The following is a 26,992-nucleotide window of genomic DNA, read 5'->3' on the forward strand; positions in this document are numbered from 1 at the left end:
CATTCAGCAAAAAGTGACAGAAATTCTCAATTTTTAAGTTACTTATATAGAGAAGACCATGTAATTAATTAAAATACTATTGTTTATGAATCAAAACAAGGTAATCAAGACTGAGTAGAATTACACACCAGTCCACACAATTGCAAAGCAATTGTTTCCCAAATGTTTCCTACTGACTTTCTCAGGATTTCAATTAAAACAGAATTTGAACTACAGCTGTGAGGAATTTATGAGATTGGGTGACATTTCATGTAAAGAGGTTTATGAGATTAGACAGCAGTATCTAATTTTTGAGTTATCTTGAGGATAACATGTTCCCTGTTTTTTTCAAACTGTGATGCTACAGAAAATTAATATATGCAGGTTTTTATTTCCTCTGAACTTTATCTAAGGTTGTCTTTGGAATAATTTTTCTTTTATTTCACGTCATTACATGGTAAATCTAGACTGCTGATTCCCTGGAAGGAAAACAATCTATTGGCATATTCTGATTTCTGTCCAACAGAGTGCATGAAGCGGTGGGAGCACCACCTGCCCTCTTCCAGGAAATTTTATACAGAACAGCAACAAGCACATCAAATTTTTCACTAAGCATCAAAAGCATGTTATCTTAGGATTTACTTTAATATTTAAATATTAATTACTATTATGTATTTAATAATAATTATTATTATTAATTTAATATTAGGACAGCTTTGTTCCTGGAAAAAATCCAAGCCTCATATTTTTCAGCTTTCCTTGTGCAGAACTGTCCTACTGAGATAGTTGCCATACCTGTATAAGCAAGATTAGGGAGTTAAAAACATAGAAGGCAAGAATTCTATTGGACTTCTGGCATGGAAATAAGTCTTATACTAAGCCTATACTAAGTCTTATATAAGACAAATATAGTATAATTTAATATATTATAATATATAATGTCAAAATTTAATATAGAAAAATATATAATATATAATACCATATACAGAAAAATATAACATAAAAATAAATATATAATATCCACCCAAAATTATACTATGTGTCAAGTAGTTTGTGAACCTTTAAAAAATAACAAAGAGGTATTTTCTTAATGCTGATTCATTCTCCTTAAAAATGTCGGAAGTTGCTAAATTTGCCATTCAACTTATGCCTACCTTGAATTATTCCAAAAAACAGAGGAACCAATATCAAAGCTCGATGTGGTTTTGAGTTCAGTATTCTCTATTTAACTATTATTTTCACACCTTCTAAACCCACTCAAAGCCCAGAAATAATATTCACTTGATCACAAACTAAATTGTGTTGGTCTAGGAGTTTTACCCCAGTTATAAAGGTATTTACTCAATAAACTATGTACAGTCCTTATGTTCTTTTTTCTAAATTAGTCAACTCCTAAAAAAGTAAAGTGTAAGAGTGCTACTCTTCCTGTGATTTTTATTACTACTTGTTTGTAAGCAAGATGTTTAATGACTTTGCCTATGCCTTCATCAATATAAAAACAGATGAAACCCCGTAATACAAATTTCACTCATAGCTCCAAAGAGAAAAAACTGCCTCCTTTCAAACGACTTGTTTTCAAAACAGTATTAGTCCAAGCCTTATATACAGTTGTGTTCCAAATTCTTTATCACTATTTCCAGTTTATTTCTATCTCATTTCTTCTCCAGACTTGTCAGTTCTCAGCTGTTTCTGTGCCATGGAGTTGTGCCTAGTCATCGTGTCTTAGGAAGAAAAATTATAAAGAACTATGCATGTTGCAAAATGAATTCACAAATATTTAATGTACATGTCAGTAGTCAGGAGAAGTAGTCCAGTGAGGGGTCCTTTGTGTTACCATAATTAAATTACCAGGTTAGATAACAAAGTGTCCTACAACTTGACCTAGTTATAAATAAAAGATTACAGCCTGTAAAGAGCATTTAGGTCAGAACTGCAAACACCTGTCAAATTATACTAGTGGAGATGAGGAAAGGCAACTTGAGTATTTCTGCTTTTGTGAGGGGGATCCCAAAGGGTGTCCCCCTGTAGCAACCTTTGGCTACCTCTTAAAAATCTGATTAGCCATGTCATTTCCAACAGCTCCAGTTCAGCATCTGATCTTTTTTATTTTTCTTTCCTACGGAAAAAGATAATGAGAACTTGAATGACTAACCCAGAGCTGTGCAGCCAGCTGGCAGGAGCTAGCCATCCCATAAGAGGTCCCACTTCCAAGTCTTCACCCATAGACAAAACCTGCTCAAAAATTATATCTAAAAAAAGACTGCTGCCTTTCCGTTTTCCATTCTCTCCTCTAACCAGAAAGCAAAAGTTAATGTTCCACACATGTTACAGGGTAAAACAACACCAAAGATAAAACTACAAATATGCTAATTTAAAAACATCCAACAAAAAGCCAAAGCAGAAAATCCCCTAGGCAAAACCACCCCAGATTTAATGCAAATGGGGGAAACCCCACACAGTAGTAAAAATATTATCCAAAAATTCAGCAAGCTACTACTCTGCACTGGGTGTGTTACATACAAGAAGGCAAAGCGAGAAGATCAGTTGCAAAAGCCAAATGCTGAAAAACAAATCCTTTGCATTTTCATGTCAAAAATTCTTTCACTCTGATGCTGATTATCAACAGCAAGTGATTTACTCTGAATTTCTCAGTTGCCCTCTCACAGATTCAAAAGGAATTTAAAACAGAAGTAAAATAATTGATCTATTCTCAAGCCTGCAGGGGACAGGCAAGATTTGTTTCACTTCTGAGTTTTTATTTGACCAAGGCAGCATTGAATAAACATGAAAGAGAGAGATGGCCTGTTTACATGTACATGTACATTTACATAAAATAAAATAAAATAAAATAAAATAAAATAAAATAAAATAAAATAAAATATCTTTTCATCTTAGAGAGATGTGTTTAAAGAGCTTCATGTGTCCTGTGAGGACAAAACCCTCATCTCTCCTCAACAATATATACTACATCAAAAGTGCAGTTCTCCACCATAGGCTTTCACCTACAGCAAAAACCTTGGTTTAGAATTTATTGCTGAATGGATGCTCATTTGCAATATCCCTAATTTTGAAGTGTTAATTACTGCCATTCATAGATAGCATTTTACTATCATAATATTTTTCTTTTACATGTATCATTTCAGGGATCAGCTTTCCAAAATAGTTCAACATGTGTACTCAGAGTCAATATTCCAAATGGATGGATGACTCACACTGCATAAAAAGAACACTAAATTCCCTGCAGTTTAAACAGAGAACCACCCCAAAGCATTATGTTATACAAGCAAAAAAGTGAAATCCCAGACAAAAACCAACATGACTAACAGAAGCTCTTCCACTTGATTCTTTCAAGCCAAATATATTGCGCAGTTGTAGGCAAAATCCTATTTATTCACTTATTTTGATGGATTATTTTAACTATGGCTAGATCTTTATTTTTTTTAATTTTATTTATTTTAAGCTAGGGGAAAGAAAAGAAGAGATAATAATTGAGGGAATTTAATGATAACAAGCAATATAACAAACAGTTCAAGAGAAGCTATTCTCTGCAGAAAAATGCATAAAAACTTTTTGCTGTGTAATAATGTTGTATTCTAATCTATACAAAGATAAGGATATACATGAGGAAACTGAAATTATGTATGCAAAACAGGATAAAGAGACCCTTTTGAAGCACACTAAGAATGAAAAGTGAATGTGACAAAATAAGCCAATAGTGATTAAAGTTAATTAATCTCCAAGTCCTACTAAAGAAGGTGTCCCTTTAATTTGGATTTTCTGTGATGTGGGAAAACATACTTTTTATAACACAAGTACACTGGAGTGTGTGAACCATCTTTTCTGGGGGAAGATGTCACACCTCTTTAGTGTTAAACATCTTCATTCCTCAGGGAGTGCCTGAGTTTCTCCTTTATGTTTAGCAGGGTATCACAGTAGCAAGGGGCCATTTGTGATCCTCAGCTCTGCTGTAACCAGGGATGCTCATTAAAGCTGTTCACTAACAGCACAGACCTTCTGCACAGACCCTCAGCCACAATCACGTGAAGTACATATTATCTGTCTGTCCCTAGGATTGCTGCCTGACTGTTCCCAAATACTTCTTTTGCAGGGTTAGGGTGGAATGTCTATAACTTATTAGCAACTGAAGACCAAATCAGATGACTTTGGTTTCTGAAGCTTTTAACAGCACAAAAACAGTGAAGCGCACATTACTTTTTCATTCTCCTATAGTATGTTTTGCTTCTTTATTCTTAAATCACCTGAAGCAAGATCTCAACCCCTTCTTTCCTTCCCAGTTGCTACTACTTTCTCCCCAAAGTGCTTTCCAATTCATGTATAAAGTGCCTTACTTTTGCTGTGCCTTTTCCTTATTTTATAACAAAGCAGAACTGTAATGCTGCTATTTTGTTCAGTCCTTGACTGCCTTCTTTTTCTGAGGTACACTGGAATGCACAGTTGGTCCTTCTGTCAGTCCACAAGTTTTACAACCTCTTGGCTTGTACAGCAACTAAAAAGACAAACCAAATTTAGCAGCCTTAGTCTGCAAAGCTGTAAGCCAAACAGAAAATAAGTCATGTTTTCTCAGAAATAAGTTATGTTTATTCATTAGGTTTTAGTAAAGAGTAGTATTCTACTCTTCCCTGTAAGGATCTCAGATGGCCACTGCAGTGAGTTTCCCCAGTACAGCCTAGCCCTGCCTTCCCTCAGGCAGCCTCCTTCCCTCCTCTCTGCCATGCTCAGCCTCATGCATACTCCCTCTCACAGAGTCTTCCATTGGCAAAGTCAACAAACAAATAGAGATGACCAAAGGACATCAAGAGCACAGCAGCCTTTCCAGCCTGCTCTGTTTCACCAGCAGATCTGCACCAGCTGTTTCCACACCTTCAACCCACTCTGGTCTGTTATGAGCTCTGCCACTTGGGCTATCCAGCTTGTGATCCAACTGCAAGAGTCAAACACTGATTTTGGGTGATATTTGGATAGAAACATCTTTCTACATCATACCTGTGCCATTTCTGGAAAATTATTCATTTGGTTGTTTCTGTTTTCCACATAGACACTGTGGCAAATACTCCCTGAAAGGTGGGACTGGGAGATGTCCCATCCTGTTTTGGAGCACTCCCCAGATTCTGTGGCAGGATGTGATGTGTCTCATCCTTGCTCTGCACTAACGTCTGCACACTGGTGCAAGTTTATAGGCTTCAGAGGAAGATACTCCCTGGGCAGATGAGCAGCAAACTACTTTCCTATATCCAGCTTTCCTTCCTACTGCTGGGAAGAGGCAGCTGGGAAGATGTGAGGATGGCTCAGGGCCTTGGGAAACTGTAGCCACAGAGGGACCCTCCACCACTGTCACTGTCATATTTTCTGGAAAAATCCCCTTGCACAGGATTCTTCTCCTGGGAAGCTGAGAAGCCTCAGAGAAAAAGGAAAACAATATTATCTCATTTGCTTCACCTGTGTTTTGCAGCTTTGGAATGTGTTTGGATATTGTTTACCAACAGGTTATTGTTTCATATAAATTGTTTTAACTTAATGACTAGTCAGTGCCAAGCTGTGTCAGGGCTCTGGAAAGAGTCACAAGTTTTCATTATTATCTTTTGAGCCTTCTGTAACTATCCTTTCTGTATTCTTTAGTATAGTTTAATATAGCCTTCTTTAATATAATATAATATCATAAAATAATAAATTAGCCTTCTAAGAACATGTAGTCATATGCATCATTCCTTCATCTGTCTGGGGAACCCCACAAACACAAGACACCACTGAAGTAGTGGAGGAATAAATGATAACTGACATATGATTTTAAGCTGGTTTGGTTTTTTCCTTGATAATATGACTATTGAAAAATCCAGTGTTTTAGATTGTTTCTTCCCATGCAACTTTCTAGCTGTCTTTGTAGAAGAAAATCCAATTCTCAGTGTAAACTATGCATTTTTCTCCTGAAAAATGCTCACAAAGGGAATAATCGTGTTTGCAAGCAGCTCCACAAACTTAGCATCCTACAATGAAAACAGAGAGAAGCAGAACTAGATGGGTCCTGACCACTGGCCACAGAGGCCACCCATCTGGTGTCCTGATGTGACCTGGCACTGCCAGGGAAGAACAATCCCACAGGGAGGACTCTGTGTCCCCAGAGAATGATCTATTTTGAAACTCTAAGCAATACCTCCAGTTCCTCATACTACTGGACTATTATCATCTTTTTATAGATAAATGAGCAAACTTTCTGAGGAAAGAGTAATCATTAAAGAAGAGCCTATTAAGAAAAAACAAAGTCCGCTGTCAAGGAAAGATAATAACCCCTAAGTTTAAAAGAATTTCTGGAAGACACAGTTTTCAGTGAATTTCTTTTGCTCCAAAAATTTCCTTTTTCTCAATAAACTAGTTATCACTTCTTTTTTGCATATCCAATCAAATGTGACTTGAATCCTCCAGTGCCTATTCGTATGAATTTTTCATGGCTTGATATTGAAAAATATTGAAAAGGAATAAGAAAATAATTTAGTCATGTAGTAGGATAAAGCAAAATAGTTGTTTTTTAGCAAAATATATTATTCACATAATTTATTCTATTATCTGTATTTTTATAAGGAAAAAAAATCCTTCAGTACTGCACAGGTATTTATTTACCTGACAGTTGCACTTCAAATGATTTTTATTGGAAAGCAATATACTAAACAGAGAAACTTTCTGGTCTAGGTGTTGGAAATCCTTTCCTTACAGAAATACATGCAATGTTCATTTTTTTGTAATAATATTTAGAGGCTGTTTATGGATACTCTGCAAAGTATACAACCTGTGAGGAGATCTTAATTCTTTAAGTTAAATCAAGTCTATTTTGCATGTATAGATCTAAGCATTTAGAGTAGCACCAACAAATGGATATCAACTTATGGGTATCAAATTTACATGTGACTTGATATTGTGTTACAGAATGACACAGTGGACACACCTCAGACTCAAGTACTGGACTTCAGCATCAAAATAAGTGCAGAAGATGAAAAAATATTAAGTAATTTAAAAATTCAAAACTCCTTTTTCTTCTTCTCAGTACTAGTGACCAGTCAGTCTTGGATCAGGGGTCAGGTTATGGATCTGTTACACATGACAAGTCTAGCAGATTAACTCAGCTGAAGCCAGAAAAAACATTCAAGATCTGATCACGGAGCATCAGACTACATGACTCTAGTCTAGCCTCAGACAGGGATGATTTCTATCTTCTCAAACTAGCATTTCTCCAAACTGAAAGCTCTCATAGCAAGGAAAAAAAGAAGAAAAAAGGACAACAAGAGTGGACAAAATAGCTGTGGTGGTGAGAGCATTAGGCAGAGGTGTCTTCAGATTCCTCCTAGGGAAGTGCTTGTAAATATGAACAGTGTGCACATACAGCATCACTTTTTTGCATTTTAGGATAAGGCAGGTGCATCCCACAAGTGCTACAAGAGATGCTCAACTCTCAAGCCAACAGAATGCTGAATAAAGGTTTGTCTTTTCCCTGATCCCAAACTGAAAGATGTAATGATACACATTGATTATCCATTCACCCAGCTGTGTCTCCTGTCCCCCTCAAAAGGCTTATGTTCCCCACAGTCAGGGGCAAAAAGGGACAGCAGCTCATGGAAAAGAGCATTCCTTGCAAGTTTTCCTGCCTGACTGCAGCAAGTCATGCTGCAGCTCATTAGTCACACCCTTAACTTTGCTAACCTCAAGTGCTTTTTTCACATGTTGAAATGAGGCCTTACATAGAACCACAGATGCATAGAGCCTGGAGTGGAAAAGTGAAACACTCAGCTTGGAATTTTTTGTCAGATTCTTGGTCAGATATTGAAAGAGGTATTGAACCTTCAAAAAGTGAAGTTTCTTCCTTGGGTTACCCTGGTTAAAAATTAGTTTCACAAGAGTTTGCATAAATAAATTCAAAATAATCTTATTATTTCAGGGAAATAAAAATACCAATTATTTCCACATTAAGAATAACAACATGACAGAATAACAAGTGTTTCCATACTAATTAATTTTTTTTTCTCCAGAAGTTGTATATCTAAGTTATACTATTTTTTCTGTGTGAGATTTAGCCAAAATGGTTATTCTGAACAACCCCATGACATGATGCTGAAAATGTGTCAAGACAACTATGGCATGATAAATACACAAATTTACATTTCTAGCTTGATTTTCAGTTTGTTATTCCACTAGTTTTTTCCTGCTTTGTGTAAAACACTATCATTCAAGAAATCTCCACTTTTCTGCTGGAAAAAAGTATTTGTAATTTAAAAAAATATTCTGCAGGCTTGTATTTATGCCAATAGGAATTTTTACATTACACTTATTTTCCTAGAATAGATATTACAGGGATCTTCCACTTACAGTTTCTTTGGTAACAGGACTAGGAGAGAAATCTTGACTCAGCTGATTATTTTTTCATTTGCTTTATATTTTCATTTTTTATCCCAGGCTTTAGAAACAGTTTCCCCAGTGCAGAACTCAACATTGAGTTCTCTGCCCTCTCAACATTGTAAGACTGATGAACATGCATTCAGATAATGCATGTTCAGCAGCTCAAATTTAAGAAGAAATACCCTCAAGTTTGAAGGTTTTGCATCTTTTCGTGAATTCACTTGATGTCCCTGTGATCAGGCTAGATCAATTTATGATTTTCCTGGTCGGCCTTACAAGCTGCATACAAACACCATTAAATTAGCCTCCTGCCAGACTGGGTTGATGGTTGTTCTCAGAAACTCCATGTTGTAATGACATAGCTCTTACTATTGCCAGAGACATTTATTAATAAGACCTGTGGGTATTAAATAAAACATGTAGAAAACATCCATATCCATATCCACACTTATAAGGAGAGAAAAACAAAAAGTGGGGGGGGAATGCAAGAAAAACCCCACCCTCTCAAAAGCAGAGGAACGCTTGGCTGCTTTTTTGAGAGTGCAACACTCTAAGGCATTTTGTGTGTACAAAAGAGAAATATTAACTGGTGATGGTTGCATACTCGGAAACAGTTGTGTGAAAACTCTCAGTTTGTCACCTGTACTGACTCTGATCCACACCATGGAACATGGTTCACTGCTGTCTCCTCTAGCCCCTCCATCTCACCACCCATGGGTCACAGGTTACATAGTGGTGTGCCATGGCAACTGCTACATCTATACCCTGGCTTTCACACATTTGGGGTTATAGGTTCCAAACCTGCACTTCATATTTTTAACTTACGTGGACTAAAAGTGTTTTCTCTGTATGCAGAGTACCTTTAAAGAAGTACCTTTGGTTTGGGTTTTTTGTTTGTCTTTTTCAGCTCACATTTGGCAATAAAAGGGGAATTTCAACTCCCCCCTTCACACTCAGTCTCACCAAAATCAACTAGAAAATTGCACAATCTCTACTGCCCACATGGGCAGAAGAAGTCCTTCTCCTGAGGAACAGATGGGAACAGGCAAGACTTCAGGTCTGGACACACACTAAGTTGCTACTGACACAGCAAAACTGCCTCTATTTACCAATTACTTGAGAGATGTGGGGATCCATCCCTCGCCAAGACAAGGCTGAAGAAAAGGACTTCTGCTATTTAAAGTTCTCCCAGGTTACGTCATTTCTTTTTTAAAATTTTCCTCACAATACACTCTCTACCCTTCCTTCAGGGTTGTGATTACACACACTACCTCTCTGTACAAGTTAATCCTTCAGGATGACAAGTACTTTCCTACCTCTTTGGAAAATGTATTGTCATGGCATTTATGAGGATAAAATGAATGTTCAATTATTTAAAACAAAAACACAAAAGGAAAACCTAATAATTGAATTTAAAAAATTATGCCTAAGACATAGTTAAGATAAATTTTGCTGTTCAGTCTGGTTTTCTATGATTCTGTAGTCCTGTAAGTCAAACAAAGTTTTATATGGATAAATAAAATAAGTAATTTCTCACATGAACTCACAGAAGCTATATTGTCTTTGGTAGAAGTCACTTAAAAATTAGATTCTAACAGAACTCACCCTCAGACAGTGCAGCACAAACCACACATCTGGATGTCTACTGGGTTTCCAAACACACCAAGGCTCAACTACAGCAGGTGGGGGGGGAATACCATAATTAGTTTTAACCATTAAACACTTTAGTTTCTTGTGGCCACCTTAAGTTCCAGAGATTCTACCCAGGAGCACATTTAGCATCTCAAAGGACAGCTGCAAAGCCTATTGCTGGCATTCAAGATCAGTTTTTAACCATATGAGGAAACTGTTTCTCTGAAAATGAACTCATTAGAGAGACGGCAGCTTTGTACAGTGAGCTTCCCTTCCTTTTTCTCCTCTTTATTTTTTTCTCTATTGCTCATTTCATTATCGAAAAATGCTGAGACATTAGAAAAGAGTTGGATCATGTCAATGTGCTAGGCTAACGTTTAACCTTAAACTTACACATTACAGATAAAAAGGGATTGTAGTACAGATTTCATTTCAGCTTGCCTGGCAGAAGCACCCACAGTACTTGGGTCTAAGTGTATTCCTCCTTAATTCATCCTTAGCTACCTTTTTTTTTTTTGTTAACTCCTTAGAACAGAACTGGATTAGAAAAAGTGTTCTGGCTGAACACTCTTCCAGTTTATTTTTTGTCATTGCTGATAAGATTCATCTTTGCTGTCAACAGAGTCAATCTGGTCATAGCAGCAGATAGAGTAAACCAGAATCTTCCTTCAGAGAATTATACAACTCGTGCAATGCCAAACTTTGTAGCTCCAGAAGTCAAAAAATTTGTGACTTGGGACTATATTGTTTTTGCAGCACTATTTTTGGTCTCTGCCAGCATTGGAGTCTTTTTTGCAGTTAAAGAGAGGAAAAAGAAAACTTCAAAGGAATTTTTGGTGGGTGGTAGGCAGATGACATGTGGACCCATAGCTTTTTCTCTTACATCAAGCTTCATGTCAGCAGTGACAGTCCTGGGGACACCCTCCGAAGTGTATCGCTATGGGGCATCTTTTGTGCTCTTCTTTCTTTCATATACACTTGTCATCATTTTTACTTCTGAACTTTTTCTACCTGTTTTTTATAGATCTGGCATCACAAGCACTTATGAGGTAAGTAAAAATCATAAAATAAAGGCACTATTCTAGCATAACTAATTGTATCTTTTTTAGAGAAAAATCTTTGACAAAAAGCATTCTGCAGTGTTTCACAGAACAAATATATTGATATACTAATTATTTTTAGAAATAATTTGCATTATTTAAACTAGTTATTTATATTGCATAAGCTGAAATCCCAATCTAAGGGTCAGAGCTCCTTTTATGCATGTATAGCACAGACAGGATATGGGTTTACACACACCACCAAATTAAGTTACAACTGGAAAATATTTAAGCATATCCAAATGCTTCTGGTCTTTGAATATTCTGCTCTGGTTTAGAGAGACAGACTTTAAGAACAACATTCAATACTATCCAATTCAAACTTAGTCTAGATATGGTAATTTTGGCCAAGTTACTATATCTAAGTAGCTGTGGTGGGAAGAAGAGAAAGAAGGTGGAAGGCTCGTTCAAAAAAATTAAAAAGAAAGAAAAAAAAAAAAAAGTCAGGGCTGGAGAATGAATTCAAGCAGTCTCCAGGAAAATAAATTAATGACCTCTGAATTGTGTAGAGTTTTTGCCTGGCCTTTTCTCTGGAACACATTTTTTCCTTCATAACACAATTCAGTAGCAGCCCTTATAAAGTGCACATCCACAGGACAGCTACTGACCATTTGGGATGGCCTCTTACTCACTTCAGTCAGCTCCTGCAAGTTCGGTTGCTCCTCTGTAGGCAGTTTCAACTACGCATGAATTGGATGATGAAGCTGGGTTTGTTCACAAGGAACCTTCTGGTAGCAGAAAGCTGTTCATGCTCACTGAGCCCAAACCCAAGGAAGGAAGTTTGGTCAAACAGATCTGCCTGGGTATTTGGAAATACTTTCAGGTCAGTGAAGAGTAAAATTGACAATTGCTGCAAGTAGTTGCATTTTCTAGTTGGTTTTGATCCAATGTCAGAGAGTTAATTATTTTTGTCACGTGAACCAGGAAAAGGGTCATTGTAGGCGGAGAAGACCCTTCAAGCATGCTGGAAAGATGACTGTTGGTCATGAATTATTTTTAGAAATAGATCAAGTTACATAAATTAGCCATGTATTTATATGGTAGACTGTGGGGTTTATTATGCAAGGAACTCAAGATCAGCATGAGAAAAATGAGAAAAAAAAAAAAAGATGCTTTGAAAAGATGCTTTGGCACTATAAACTGCACAGCCTAAAGACTTGTAAAAGAGAGAAAACTTGCACAGGCCATGCCTAGTGTCTGCTGAGGGACACATAGGACTGTGGCCCAAGAAGACCCCCACTGCATGGGGGCTGCCATGGGGCAGAGAGACTCTGCAGAGACCCCAGGTAGTGATTCCGCTTTAAAATCTGGGCTTTTGGGTCTACAGATCCATTCACCTCTGCAGTTCTTTTGAAGGTGGCAACACCTCTCCACATCCTTGAGCCTGGAAGTCCCTAAGATCCCCCTTCATGCCTCTCCATATTGGTAATGTGCAGATTTGGCTTTAGGCTGAGACAGAACAATGGGGAAAGCCAGCTCAGCTCCCGCACCAGGAAATTCCATGCTGCTGCTTCACCATCTGCTCCACCTCCACTTTTGGCATTACTGGAGTCGATGCTATTTCTGCTAGAGATAAGCTCAAGTTTCCTTGTTGTAGAGCTGGAATGTATCTTCATTTGAAGTTAAAATTTCTTTGTAGTTTTTGAGATCTTCCAGTTATTCCTGGTGCGAAGGAGGTATTGATTACTGCCACCCAATACAGAACTTCACCTGGTTCAGATGAGGAGATTGATTTCTTAAATGTAATTATCCTTCTGTCGAATGACAATCCTGCTTTCTTCATTAGCTGCTCACAGCAGCAGTGCCAGCTGCCAGGAAGTTTACTTGCCCAGTAAGGTGTCACTTGGGGCAAACAGATGGGTAACAGCTGCGTGACAGATGCTACATGTGCACTTTACTGAGATTACTCTTTTTCCCAGTATTTGGAGTTAAGATTTAACAAGATTGTCCGCCTTGCTGCAACATTGATTTACATCCTCCAGACGGTAAGACAACATTGACTCTTTTTTTAATGCTAATTTCACTCAACATTGATTTTTACAGACTAGTCTCATACACCACATTTTTTGTGAGGTGCTATAATGAGTACTCTTTTTTTCATTTTTTCACTTGAACTATGAACGCTAAAAAGAAAGTATGATTATATCTTTAACTAACTGCCCTAACTTTTCCTGTTTAGTATTAAGAATGCCATTTTAGTTGTCTTTAACACATGTTGGACTGTACTCTCAGCACATTCTTGGTCACATAATGTTCACCGGAAGCCTCTCTCTTCCCAGACAAGTGGATTCTCTCTTTCTTGAGAAGCTGGTCAAGCTTCACTGGGTATGTTCAGTTACCCATTCATGACACTGAGGTGAAGTATCCTATTTGAAAACTGCCATACAAGGTATCATTGTGGGGCAGATGCCCTGCTAGCTGCGGTCCCATGATGGTCACTGCTGTGACCATCTTGAAAGGTAATATTATTTGTGTATTTAATGGAAAGGTAAGATTTGATGGGAAATTAGGAGACATTTTCTTCTGCATTAATTCCTTTTTAATTATTCCCAAACCTTTGGTGATTGATCTGAATGCTTAGTGACTTTGATGCTTTGTTTCTCTATCAGTTCTCTCAGATCTTATACATAAAAGGTATTGAGTCAGTTACTTCAAAAGGGATTGAATGGGAAAGTGAAAATTTAATTTCTAAGAGCAATGCAACTTTATTTCTGTATCATTATTTGTGTTTTCTGGAGATACCCTTTTTCTATTTCATGAGGATATTTTGTCCTGTACTTGTCTTAGCAGTAGAGAAATTATTAATACAAAGCTAGGTAGCAGAGATAATAGGTAACACAGATAATGGTCCTCCCCTCAGAAAGGAACTAAACACAACATTTTAATTTTTAAGGGCTGAAACAGAAAGCCATAGTACAATACAAGCTGATCTGAAGAAACCCTAGATCTGGTATTTTGCTCAGAGCCCTACTCTAAATACAAGTTCTATCACTGAGCATTCAAACACATCATTTTTCTCCTTCAGATCCTTTACACAGGAATAGTGGTCTATGCTCCATCATTGGCACTCAACCAAGGTGAGTTCTTATGCTGCACTACACTGCTACCTCAAATAACCACACCAGAGGGATTGCTTGAGTAAAAGAAGTAACAAAAAATAGATAAAAACCCAACCCTGCTCAAAGGTTCTATAAGAAGGTCTTTCTCTTCACCTTCTCTTCACCTTCTCTTCTGACTCCCGAGCTTCCTCTCATACCCAAACATCAGCAGGAGCCTTGTGGTTGCTCTTCTGCTCTCCTTCCCACTCAGTACCACCTGAAGAGACCAGAAGCTAACAATTTCCCAACATTCTGACAAAGTCCACAGTACAAGCTGATGATCCAAGACCATACTATGTACTTTGATTGCCCCTGTTCCTGTCTCTTGTATTCAGGTTTCCATGGGAATGGCTCTTTTCCCTGGAGCCAGAGATGAATGCTGTTCTGCTGTCTGCCCCCAGACTTCTTCAATTAATATTCACAAACTGGGCATAAGGCATCCATCACCATAGGTGGGATTGTAGTTTTGATGTCATAGGGCACAAGGAATCATCATGGCCCAAATTCTGATTTTACCAAAACTGACTGGGAAGAGATTATGAGGCTCTTTTCTATATTCATTATCTGAGTTGCATTCAGACTGATCCCACCACTCACACAGTGCCAAACTTTCTTCCTCTGTCATGCAGCTGAATTCCATGTGCAAGTTCTCATTCATAATTACACCATACTAACTTTGCTAATAAGAGAACCTTTACAAATAGCTTTTGCCCCCACAGACTATGGCTGGTGGGTAAGATTCCAGTATAAGCCAAAACAAAACTTGTGCATTTTGTGTAAAGAAACTTTATTAAGCAAAATGAATACAAAAATTTGTTTTAATGAATGCTCATTTTAGCATTAAATCATTCTTAGAGGCAGGTAATGGAATTACGTAGGGGTTGGGGGTTTTTTTCATCTTAGGATTTTTGGGAATCTCTGAAGAACTTGGTTTCTCAAGACAAAGTTCTGGACTAAGAATAGAAGTGAAGCATTGCTGATAAAGCTCTGTCCCATCAGAATGACATTTTTGCTTTATGCAAGTATTCTCACTTTTGCTTGAAAGTTAATTTTAATTCAAAAGAAAACAACAATGAAAAACAGTACCCAGAAGTTCTACAAAACTTGAACAATCAAGCAAAGCTCCTAATAGACACAAAAGATTAAAATTACTAATTACTCCTATCCTTCTAAAGCTAAAGAATTACATCTCTTCTGCTGCCTTCCAGATGACTCACACCTATTTCACTAACAATTTTGTTTTCATTGGTTTCACAGTCACTGGATTTGATCTCTGGGGCTCTGTAGCTGCAACAGGAATTGTCTGCACTTTCTATTGCACTTTGGTATGTAACAGACAAAACTGAATACTTGGAACACAGGCGGTTAATTAAACCATCCTTTAAACATGAAACACAATCAGAGAAGGTTGGCTCCTGTAAAGAACACAGAGATAAATTTCTTCTACATTCTGTGTTATATATAAGGAAGTCTATTAGGAGGAAAAAAAAATCCTCTCTAATTCTCTGCTGTATGTATCCATGTTTATACCAGACATCTTGAGACAGAGTCCAGATAAGGAGGCAATAAGCATGTCCTGTCTTCTTTTGAGATGATTCTTATCATTTACAAATTATAGCCTAAAAAACACTGCAATGAAAATTGTGCTCAAGAACAAAGCACTAAAACCTAGGAAGGATAATCAACAGGTCAGAGAGCTTTACTTTTGCATGGAAGGAACATTAGACTCCAAATTCCAAACCAGATATAATGCATAGATATTTGCAGTGAAGCAGCAGAGCCCTGTGGCTCAGGACACAAACTAAGTGCCATTCTCATTGCCACTAATGATTTTTTTTCAATATAGCACTCCACTCATTTTGAAAACACTTATTATGTGCTTAGTACTGATCTGGTCAAATATGAAAGCTATGGAAGAAGCTGAACAGCAAATTTTCTGGAGCTGTTTTTCTGTGCTGGGCTAACTGTGGGCTCTGTGAACATATGGAGTCCTATGGGATGTAGGTACAGGCCAAAACTCCCTAAGCTTTTGTTCCACACCATGATATGTTCTTTAAATGCATGTAAAGGGGGCAGGAAAAATGCTTTTAACTGAAAGTCAAATATTCTTCTGTGCCCTTGGACAAACTATTTAGGCTGTAAAATTTTCCAACTTGCAAAAATACACACTTTCTGGGAGAATACAGAGCCCTGATTTGTTAGGTGCTGCACATACAGCTCAGGTGCTGTCAAAACAAGGAGTTTAGGTACATTTTTCAGTACTTGAACAACAGGAAAGAAGACTGGGGGTGTACAGTTTCTCTTTGTTCTAGGGAGGATTAAAAGCTGTTGTCTGGACAGATGCATTTCAAATGGTTGTTATGGTGGCTGGCTTCGTAGTGGTTCTGATTCGAGGAACTAGTCTGAATGGTGGAGCAACCAAAGTCTGGGAAGATGCCCATGAAGGATCTCGGCTAAACATATTTGAGTAAGAAACAAATGATACAAACCATTCCTCTCTGTATATTTAGTGTTTAGAAACCATACCCTCAGTAAGCCAAAAATGCACAGACTTGCTATGAAACAGCCCTGGTGACTCAGAGAAGTCCATTCCTCATCTCTTCAGCTACTGGCAATGCACTTGACCTTTAGGAAAGCTTAACTCTTTCAAGAAATCAAAGGTCTGCTGAACTGAAGGGGAGATTTGCCATTTTTCCTTGTGTAGCAGCTACAAATGCAGCCCAATTATTCCTTCTAATTTCATACACAGAATATTCTGAGTTGGAAGGGATCCACAAGGATCAACAAGTCCAGCTCTTAAATAAAAGGCCCATAAAGGGATCAAACATGAAACCTTGATGCCATTAGCATCATGTTCTAGTCAACTGAGCTAATCTCAGTGGCTAATTGTATATATCTTTCATTTTCTATTCATAAAACAGACACTGTTTTACTTGCACTTACTACAGCAGCAGGCAATAGTGCACCAGTGCACTGGGACAGAAATCTGAGCTTCCTTTGGCTGTTTGGGGCCTTTTTTGGTTAATCAAGGCAAGTCAGTGACAGAATCCAGCAGCAAGGTCAAATGTTATCTGCTGTCCCAGCCAAGATAAGGAGAACTGCAAAGACTACACATTTGAGACAGAAAAATGTACTTGTACAAGTTTGATTTGCAGACTAGCAGAATTTTGTTGTACAAAAGATAACATAGCAGCTGAAGCAATTTATTGTAAAGGAAGTGATATTATAATTATTATTATTAATTATAAACAAAACTATGAATAATTATTAATAATAATTACTAAAAGTCTGCTGGATTTTTTTAGAGTTTGGTAAGCAACCTTGTTCCTTACAGAAGATGGGGTCCCAGGCAGGATGGCTTGTAGGTGTGCTACAATATGACACAGGTTGGGTGTCTGAGCATAAGCACCCTGATAAATTTGATTAATCTGAATTAAGTGATCCTCTGACTAGGTCTGAATGATATTTGTTTATCCTGTCTTGAAAACAATGTGTTCCAATATAAAAGTAAAAAACTTCCAAAACTGAGCACATCGGATGTTGTCTGTTCTAGAAAACAGTATTACCAATGCAGAATTTTTGATTCAGATGGTAGGACATGCCAGACAGTTAAAAAAAAATCACCTACTACTTGCTGAAAATAATATGCTTAAATTAAAAAAAATTGTTTCTTTCTTTCTTTCTTCTAGCTTTGATGTTGATCCTTTGAGACGACATACCTTCTGGACAATAGTTATTGGGGGAACATTTACCTGGCTAGGGCTCTATGGAGTCAATCAGTCCACAATACAGAGATGCATTTCCTGCAAATCAGAAAGGCATGCTAAACTGTAAGCTACCTGTCATGAATCTATTCCTGCAATCAATCAAGCATTACACTAAGTTTGTCAGCTATACTGACAAACAACATATATTTATATGATAAATAAATATTGGGATGCCATTAGGTGGTAGTAAGCTAATTTTGCTCTGACAGTCTTACTACCTCTGGCTTGAAATTACTTAAGTATATGCAGAAGAAAAAGAGAAATCTATCTCTTGCAGCTTATCAATTTATGATCAGGCTGACAAACTAATCCTCAGAAGGAGAGTATGGCAAAGATGCCAACACAGAAGTTGTGCTATCTACGACCTCGTTGTAAAATGTATCTATTGGAACTGTGTTTATGTTAAACAGGATTAAAAGCTGTTATTGATTTAGTAGAGCACTACAGTACAAGGTATTAACTAAATAAAAATAAATCTTAATAATTTCTTAAAATTCTGCAGTGTCAGAATAATCAGAATCAATGAAGAACAAAGTGAATCTTCACAATATAGATATACAGGTCTCCAGCTTGCTACCTACCTCAACTTCAGCAATAATATATTCATTGCTAGACATATTTTACTAAACAATCAGATTTTTTTCACACACCTAGGGCCAACTGCTTGCACATGAGGCTAAAGGATAAAGGTGATAATTTTTTCCTTTTTCAAACAGTTAGCTTTTTTGCTGACTGTAAACCCATTAATTTCTCTGAAGGTCATGACTGTCTATACAAATTCATCCTGTAGAAAATGCAGTGTCTGAAAAGCATTTAGAAGTCACACCAGTGAGAACATCACTAGTAACAAGTTGGGTTAACCCCTTTGTTTCCTGGTAGCACACTCTGAACTGGCCTTAGCAATAGATCTTGTGCAAGGTGTGTCCAAACAGGATGTGAGCTCTGTAAATCCTGGCAGCTCTCAGAACCTGCAGGATTGCTGACCCACAGCCACGCAACCTTCCCAACAGAGGCTGTCACCCACATCCATTCATGGAACAGTGAAAAACCACCAGGACTGCTACTTTGTACAGTAACACTGGAAACAATATTCTGTGTGCTCTAAAGAGAGAGCAGCATCAGCATCTCCCAACAGGCAAAAATCTGTTCTTACAAGGGACAGGCATTACAGACCCAGCCCTCGGTGCAGCCCATTCTATTTTGAGGTTATTTGACTCTCCCACCTCTATGGAGTGGCTTGGAAACTTTAGCTTTGCCCTATATCATAGGGATGGTGAACTTCTCCTTTTTTTTTTTTTTTTAATTTTTCTTCTTGCTTTGAATTATACAGCCAGTTTAAATTATATAACAAACTGGGATTAAGAGATCTCCCAAAAAAGTTCAGAATAAGTATCTTTTAACAACTTTTTAATTTATCTTCCATTAAACAGTTTTCCCTCTTTTGCTCTAGGGCACTTTACCTGAATTTATTGGGACTTTGGACAGTCCTAGTGTGCGCAGTATTTTGTGGATTGGTGATGTACTCTCATTACAAGAGCTGTGACCCTTGGACTGCTGCTTTCATTTCAGCTCCTGATCAGGTACAGATGTCCATTACAACAATTAGGAGTTGCTTTGGGCTCAGATATAGCACATATCAGAAAGGTTTAATTTTGTGCAATGCTCTATGTCCTTTCAGCACTCAGGTACTAAGGTGGGTGCCAGATCAGGGCTACAATAATATCTATTCTGGCACTCCTGCAGTATTAATTCAACAGAGTATTTTTGCCAAAAGACACTCCCTTTGCTCAAAATCTGAAACTGTGTTGTTTGGGACAACACCAGAATTTAATAACATGCTAATAAACATAAAATACTTTGCTTCTGTTACCTTAATTCATTACTTGTGTTGCTCTTGTGCTCTTCCTATCCCAGCTCATGCCATACTTTGTTATGGACATTTTTTCTTCGATGCCAGGAGTCCCAGGACTGTTTGTTGCCTGTGCATTCAGTGGAACACTAAGGTTTGTGAATCTGAACTGACATTTTAGCTGAGGATCCAGAATGAGGTCAAAATATGAAACCCTAAGAAAAGCCCAGCTGTTTCTCTTAGAACATTCTAGGAAGTAGCAGTAGTTCTTTGTTGAATTATGTTATATCCCTGGAGATATTTGAAAGACATGTGCATGTGGCACTTAGGAACTTGCTTTAGTGGTGGACTTGACTGTGCTGGGTAAACAGTTGGACTCCGTGACCTTAGCGGTTTAGTCCAACCTAAATTTTTCTATGATTGTGTTTATGATAAAGTCTAACTCTACATCTCCAGTATCTTTTTATCCCAAATACGTTTTAGAATAATGTTACCAAGACAAAGAAAGTGTAGAAAAGCTAAGTTTAACTTCCCAAAATACTCTTGGGAGCTGCTCATGGTGAAACTGTCTTTACTTAAGGTAACTGCCACAATACCATAGTGAGGGGTATAAACATTTTCAGTAAGTCTATCTGAACTGTATTCACCAAAAACAGGCTCATTCATCCAGCTAAAAGAGTTGGGCCATTCATGGAGGACCAGGGTGGCACTAGTGCTGACTGCACATCCTTCAGTTTTTGAGGGAGTAAGGTTTCAATTCTGGAACGTGTCTATACTTAAAGCCTTTGCAAACTTGTAAAAAGAAGGGTCAATTAGGATGTGTTTTTATCTTGTTCCATGCCAGCACGAAGCAGAGCCCCCAGCAATTGCAGAAGCAGCAGAAACCTCCCCAGTTAAAGTAGCAGATATGAAAAATACTATGAATCATACAGTTCTTGGAGAGCATTAGTGCTGAAAAAGAGGAAGCATTTCTATATAAATACAACTTGATTCCAGATTGTATTGCTTCCTATTTATTTACCATTCTTCTCCTTTTCTACAGCACGGTAGCTGCCAGCATCAATGCTTTAGCAACTGTTACATTTGAAGACTTGGTCAAGAAAGGTTTCCCAAACATCTCTGAGAAGATGAGCACGTGGATCAGCAAAGGCTTGTGTGGGTACTCCGGATGAGACTCCTTTCTTTAGCAGCAAAGAGCACTGCACAGAGAGAATCCCTCAGAAACAGGAATGTAACACTCTATAAACCCTCCACGTGAACATCAGCCTGAGGCCTCAGTAGCATCATCAGCACCATATGGCAGAAAAACAGAGACTAGCATGAACAACCTCCACTCAAAATCCTTGGAAAAGTTTGGTCCACTGAAAGTATTGGAAAACACTCTTCATAACACAGAAATAATGTTAATGTAGTTATTACCATATTCCTCTACAGTAGTATTTATTTAGCGTAACACAGTAGATAATTTATATTCAAAATTAGACTATTGCATAAGCAGGTTATTCAGCTTTTCAGAGAAAAAAGTATGAAAAAAAAAAAATAAAACCCCCACAAATCTTCATCAGCATATCAAGCATCCAACATTATTTTAATTTTTAGGATATTTGTTACAATTATTGCAGTAAGAGCATAACCCTTTTATCCATACAATAATAATACCATAAGAATTCTATTAAAATTCATAAATATAATGAAAGTGCCAAACCCATCTATTTTCTATCTCTGCAACTGCTTCTAGTCTTCTTGTTTTTCCACTTAGTTTTTTCACTCTGGACCTAGAAAGATAATTTTTATGTCTGAAACCAAGGTGTGCTAGCACAGAAGTTTTGCCTGGCTTTACTCAAGGCTGGTGCATATAGAGTTTCACCTACCATAAAGTTAAAACTGGTGTCAAGGGAAGAAAGCCATGCTGTTTTATCATTTCTCAACTCCTTTGTTAGATTATTTTTAAAAGGTGATACTTAAAGGCAACAGAATCATGCCTATATGAGGCATAACTTCTAATTAATTTCATTGCTATTGTTCTACTTTGTAAGAAATATCAATCCACCAAAAACCCAATGAGACTTCATACAAGCCACTGCTGGGTATGTAATGGTCTACTCTAAACACCCAATAAGAAGTGCCAATTCCTCTCTGCTGGCTGGTCACCTCAGACACTACTGAGCTGGAAGCCATCGCCACCATTAACTAGCACTGAGAACCTCCCTACCTTACCTTTTCCAGGTGTACTGTATGGTGTCCTGTGCACTTCCATGGCCGCAGCAGCATCGCTGCTGGGAGGAGTCGTGCAGGTATTTCTTGCTTCAGAAATGCAATTAATAGAATAGGAATGAACACAAAATGTAATGAACTGAGCAAATAACGCTGCCAGCTCTGATGGCTACTAGATTATCCAAACCATTTCTGTGGACATTTTGCTGAGAGGAATAAGTAGGAAAAAAAACCAAGTCCCCTAACTCCTTCACTATTGACTCACTGCTAGGAAAAAATACTGAGCAGGATTGTCTCTTTAACTGTGCCCTGAAATCACTACCCATCCCTTCTCCCTCACCATTTTCCCAGAGAAAATAACAGATCAAAATCAGAACTGGGCATGCTTCCCCTCAGCTGCTGCCCTGAACTCTTCTTTCTTCTCTACACCCACAGGCTTCCCTCTCCATCCACGGGATGTGTGGGGGGCCCATGCTGGGATTATTTACTCTGGGAATTGTGTTTCCCTGTGCTAACTGGAAGGTAAGTAAACAAAAAGCTTGATCTAAAAAATCAAGGTGTTTTTTGGTTAAAACTCAATTTTGAAAATTGTTTAGGTCCTTGAGCTGCTTTTCAGATCCAGTGCCTGAGAATCTAAGATCTATTTATATGTGCCTTTTCCCTGCCTAAATTTATCCTGCTGAATTTTATTCTACCCATCTGTAGAATAACTGGTGATTAGATTCACATGAAGGCTTTATTATATTTTTTTTTCCTGAGTTTCATTAAGAAGAAAAATTATTCAATACTTGCACCAGCCTTGGGATGTACAGAGTGATTTCAAAAGCTTTGCCTTCATTCTTTCACTCAAAACACAACATGAGCTTATTCCGTATTTCCCCATCAGGATTCCCATCAAGGTTAGCAGAAGTAAAATTAAAATCTGCATCACAGCTTTAAGCACACTTCTCTTTTAACTTTTACAAACAGCGAGCACTAAAACACCATGTTTTATACTTAAGTTGAGAGAGAAAAGAATTTCTTTACACTGTAACCCATCATTACCTACTTCTGGCTAATTCACATTCACAGAAAAAGTACTTTGCATGTATTATCTTTAACAGTATCTTTCTATACTTTCCAAGGGTGCTCTTGGAGGCCTCTTAGCTGGGATCAGCTTAGCTTTTTGGACCGGTACAGGCTCTTTCATTTACCCTGCACCACCAACAAAGTCCATCCCCCTGCAGCTGTCTACCCTCAACTGCACCCTGGCTAACAGCACTGAAGCACTGTTAACAGCAGCTCCCACGCTGGCTCCAGAGAGGTATTTTTCCTATTGTTACCAGTTCAGCCTATGTTTTGCCAAGTGTGCTCCCCAGCCTGCAGCTGGGGTGCAGGCAGTACTGTCAGGGCAGCCTGGGAGTGCAGACTGGTGCCAGATGTCACACCAGCTGCAGCTTGAGCTGCATTGTTCTGGTTCAGTCAGACAACAACTTAAACTGATGGTCATCACTGGCTGCTTTTGTCACTTTTTCACAGGCCTCTGCTGGCAGACACCTGGTACTCCCTGTCCTACCTGTACTTCAGTGCCATCGGCTGTGTGGGCTGTGCCATCACAGGGCTGTTGATAAGCTTTATAACAGGTTGGTGTTCTAAACATATATAGACATATATATACACACATACATATATAAACAATCATACCTTTGCATAAGCTGACTTGGCTGTTAAAAAAGCTTTTAAAAAGTCTACAGAGACACAGACTGAGAAGAGGGCAGTGGGTTCTGATCCTGCTTCCCCACTTCATGGTCTGTGGTCTGAGGCTCCCAAGGTTCATACCCAGCTATCCATAGACTGACTTATTTCTACTTTCATTTTGCAGGACCTAGTAAAGGAGAAGACATCCCACCAGTGTTAATTAAGCCAGTCTGTGACCTGTTTTGCTTTTGGTCCAAAAGACTCAAAATATTTCTCTGGTGTGGTGTGCGGCATGACAACCTGGAGGTGAGTGCTCAGCCCTGCTGTGGCCCAGGAGCCAGGGGAACATGGGCACGTGCCCATGTGAGGGCATGGGTTAAGCAGAGATATAACCAGCCTTTAACAGCTGCTCTTGAACTTCTGCAAGGGATGCTGCATAAGCAGCACAGACTGGAAATGAAATCAGCCAAACCCTGGTCAGCAGTAAGTTACCTATTGTTCCCATTTTCATCAAATATGGGGACTTAGGCCCTCAAAAAACTAAGAGCCCTCAGGAAAGCCAGGAGCTCATGGAACTGATGCCTTGGGAAGCTGACCTAGAACAGAGTCTGGACAGAGCTAAAGAATAAAGCAGTGATTTATTCAAAGGCCTCAATGGCCACACCATGAGGTGTGGCCATTGAGTACAAAAGCCCAGCCAGGGCTGCACCCAAGATGAACCAAAATGGTCCGAAAATGCACGAGCGCTCACGGGATCTCTAACTTTGATCAGTTCTGCTCCATTTACACCTTACAGTTCATTGTCCCATTCCAGCTTTAGCCCATGCAGTCCCATCCTGCTTGTTTTTCTCTCTTCAGCCCACGTTGTTTGTGCTCTTGGGCCTGAGATTTGGATCATTTGTCCTTGGTCCCAAGGTAGAAAATGAATTGTTTTATCTATCCACTCTGTGAAGAGAGCTTAGCAATGCTTAATACGAAACTCATAACTACACACTAAAGCAGCACAGAATCTGGAAAATATAAAAGCTAAAACCTAAGGCATCAAAACAGGGTCTGAGCTCCCTCTCCCAGCTGGGACAAAACTGCACTTTACACCCTAGACAGTTCACCAAGCTATCATCTTCCACCAAGCTCAGAGAAAAGGACGTTAGAACTGACATTCTCATGAAGCTCTCTTGCTGCTGTCATCCCCATCACCACAGCCCCTGAGGCTTCTGTCCTCCAGAGTAGCACCAGAGAGCAACAACCAGGAAGTTCTACGCTCACCAGCATCTGAGCTGTTCCTTCCCACCTCCTCCTCCTCCACAGCAACAGGGCCAGCTATTCTCCAGGTGTCCCAAGGCTTTGTAGCTCATTAAAAAGGCATACAAAATGAACACCTTTTTTTCTTCTTGAACTGTTTTCATAGTTTTCCTTTAATCAAAGGAAAAAAGCAGTGAACACAGGCTTCAAGCTACAAGGGTATTTTCTTTCTTTTTTCAGATGGACTTTGAGAAAAAACTGCCTGAAGCTGCTGCAAATAAAACCAGAACAGATAGCACCTTCAAGAACAATACTAACAAAGAAAATAACCACCAGATCCGTGGTTACAATTCTGAGGAAAATTCATATACAAATATAAGCAGAGAATCTCGCCTCTAGAAGCTGAGGGACAAGGAACATTTAATCAAACTTTAGTTCTTCAGCTTTAGAAATTAATAACTTCTTTTACTGCACTTACCAGCTTGTAGGTGGACCAAGAGGGAGCAGCTGCTCTCTATAGCAATGAAGGCCAGATTTTTACTCACCAATCTCTTGGCAGACCTGGGAAATGATGGGACATTTGGGTTTTGGAAGCACTGCTATTTCAAAAGAAATGTTTCATGAATTTTGTTGTGGAAGCTCCCACTCAGACACAGCTGCAATACATCTGCATCACATGCTCTATTCAGCAACTCATCACTGAAGGGAGAGGGTGCAAAGGTGAACTTGAGATAAATTGAGACTTTGGAGAAGTTTGTGAGATATCTCACTAAGGTGAGTCTGTGTGCTGCCCTCTGATAGAGGGAAAGAAGAGAGGTCAGGCTGAGCCTACACCCAAGTACCACAAAAAGTCTCCTCACAGGAACCCTGTACAGACCAGACTGGTCTTTCAGCCACCAAGACAACTGTGTTTGCTCCCTCTGGGGAATTCAAGCTTTCTTTATAGCTTCTCGTTGTAAAAGCTATAGGGCAGAATAATAAATTTTACTTTGAATTCAGGATAGTTCTTTATCTGTGTTAGTTTTCACCTCAAAAGGATCTACTTTTATGCAATAAAGAAAATGAACAAACATTTAATGATGATCATGCCTCCTAATTGATAATTCATGCTGAAATTTGAAAAAAAGACACATAATTAGGCAAAATAATCTGTCTGGTAACTGTCTTGGAAGCAGAGCCCACTCAGTGCTCTGTTCCAGTCGAACACATTTCTTTGAAAACTTACTGGTTAAAAAAAAAAAGCCAACAGATCACCTCTCATATTGACTAACTTCTGGATATAGTTTTTCAATAAATATATTTGTTTTAAAACAAAATTCACAACTGAGTGAAACAGACTTAAAATATCAAAGACAACTAACGGAAACATTTAGCTTGTATTTCTTTGAAGAGCCCCTCTGTTGCTTTTGCTTTAGCAGTGACCATCTTTATGATGCAGATGTATGTCAACCTGGTCCTTGAAGTTACTTCCCCTGTCTGGGTTCATGCTCTACCCCTGGAGGTAGTCCCAGGATTTTAATTAGATAACAGCCTGTAAATGACACTTCCCTTGCTTGGAACAGTTTGTCAAGAACCAAGACAATATTAACACAATATTTTGTGTTAATCCCTTTTACAGTGCTCTTATAATCTCTTCGAAGCTTACAGCTGATCCTGGCTGTAAGGCAGCTGCTTGCTGTCTCGTGTGGCATGCTCTCTCTTCCTGCTTCCACACCTGGGATTGCTAGCAAGGTGAAGAGGGAAATGCTCAGTAAATGCTACTGGACCATTTCTATTTCATGGGCACACACCTTACATTTTTAAACAAACAAAACTAAATCATACTTTTTTCTATCAAAATACACAAGCACTTATACAAGTATTACACATTTCCAAAAACCAAACAAAAACCATTATTATGACTTACCTAAACTATCAACTTATACAACTTCCTGTTTTTACAAAAGCTGTTAACCCTCAAAACCTATAAACTTTACAACTATAACAAACAAATATTACTAAATACCCATCTTTTATGAAATTAAAAAATACTCA

The 26,992-nt window shown here is 38.4% G+C and overlaps 1 protein-coding gene across 1 annotated transcript; it reads left to right on the top strand.

Moving 5' to 3' along the window:
* The first annotated feature begins 10,703 nt into the window (after positions 1–10,703).
* Positions 10,704–25,357, top strand: SLC5A12 (solute carrier family 5 member 12). The gene is made up of 15 exons (XM_009097036.4): positions 10,704–11,060; positions 13,031–13,096; positions 14,137–14,188; positions 15,467–15,534; positions 16,522–16,676; positions 17,899–18,039; positions 19,427–19,556; positions 19,891–19,979; positions 20,868–20,980; positions 22,052–22,119; positions 22,475–22,561; positions 23,164–23,342; positions 23,558–23,661; positions 23,901–24,022; positions 25,199–25,357. The coding sequence occupies exons 1-15, from the start codon at positions 10,704–10,706 to the stop codon at positions 25,355–25,357; spliced, it is 1,890 nt and encodes a 629-aa protein (XP_009095284.1).
* Positions 25,358–26,992: the final 1,635 nt, after the last annotated feature.

The sequence above is a fragment of the Serinus canaria genome, chromosome 5 (assembly GCF_022539315.1).
Source record: "Serinus canaria isolate serCan28SL12 chromosome 5, serCan2020, whole genome shotgun sequence".
NCBI classification, from domain to species: Eukaryota; Metazoa; Chordata; class Aves; order Passeriformes; family Fringillidae; genus Serinus; species Serinus canaria.

Bases quoted from the DNA above. Each gene is read 5' to 3' on its own strand.
- SLC5A12 (XM_009097036.4), top strand. From the start codon at position 10,704: ATGCCAAACTTTGTAGCTCCAGAAGTCAAAAAATTTGTGACTTGGGAC. The intron at 19,980-20,867 runs GTTTGTGAATCT...CCTTTTCTACAG, and splicing joins GCATTCAGTGGAACACTAAG to CACGGTAGCTGCCAGCATCA. The intron at 24,023-25,198 runs GTGAGTGCTCAG...TTCTTTTTTCAG, and splicing joins TGCGGCATGACAACCTGGAG to ATGGACTTTGAGAAAAAACT.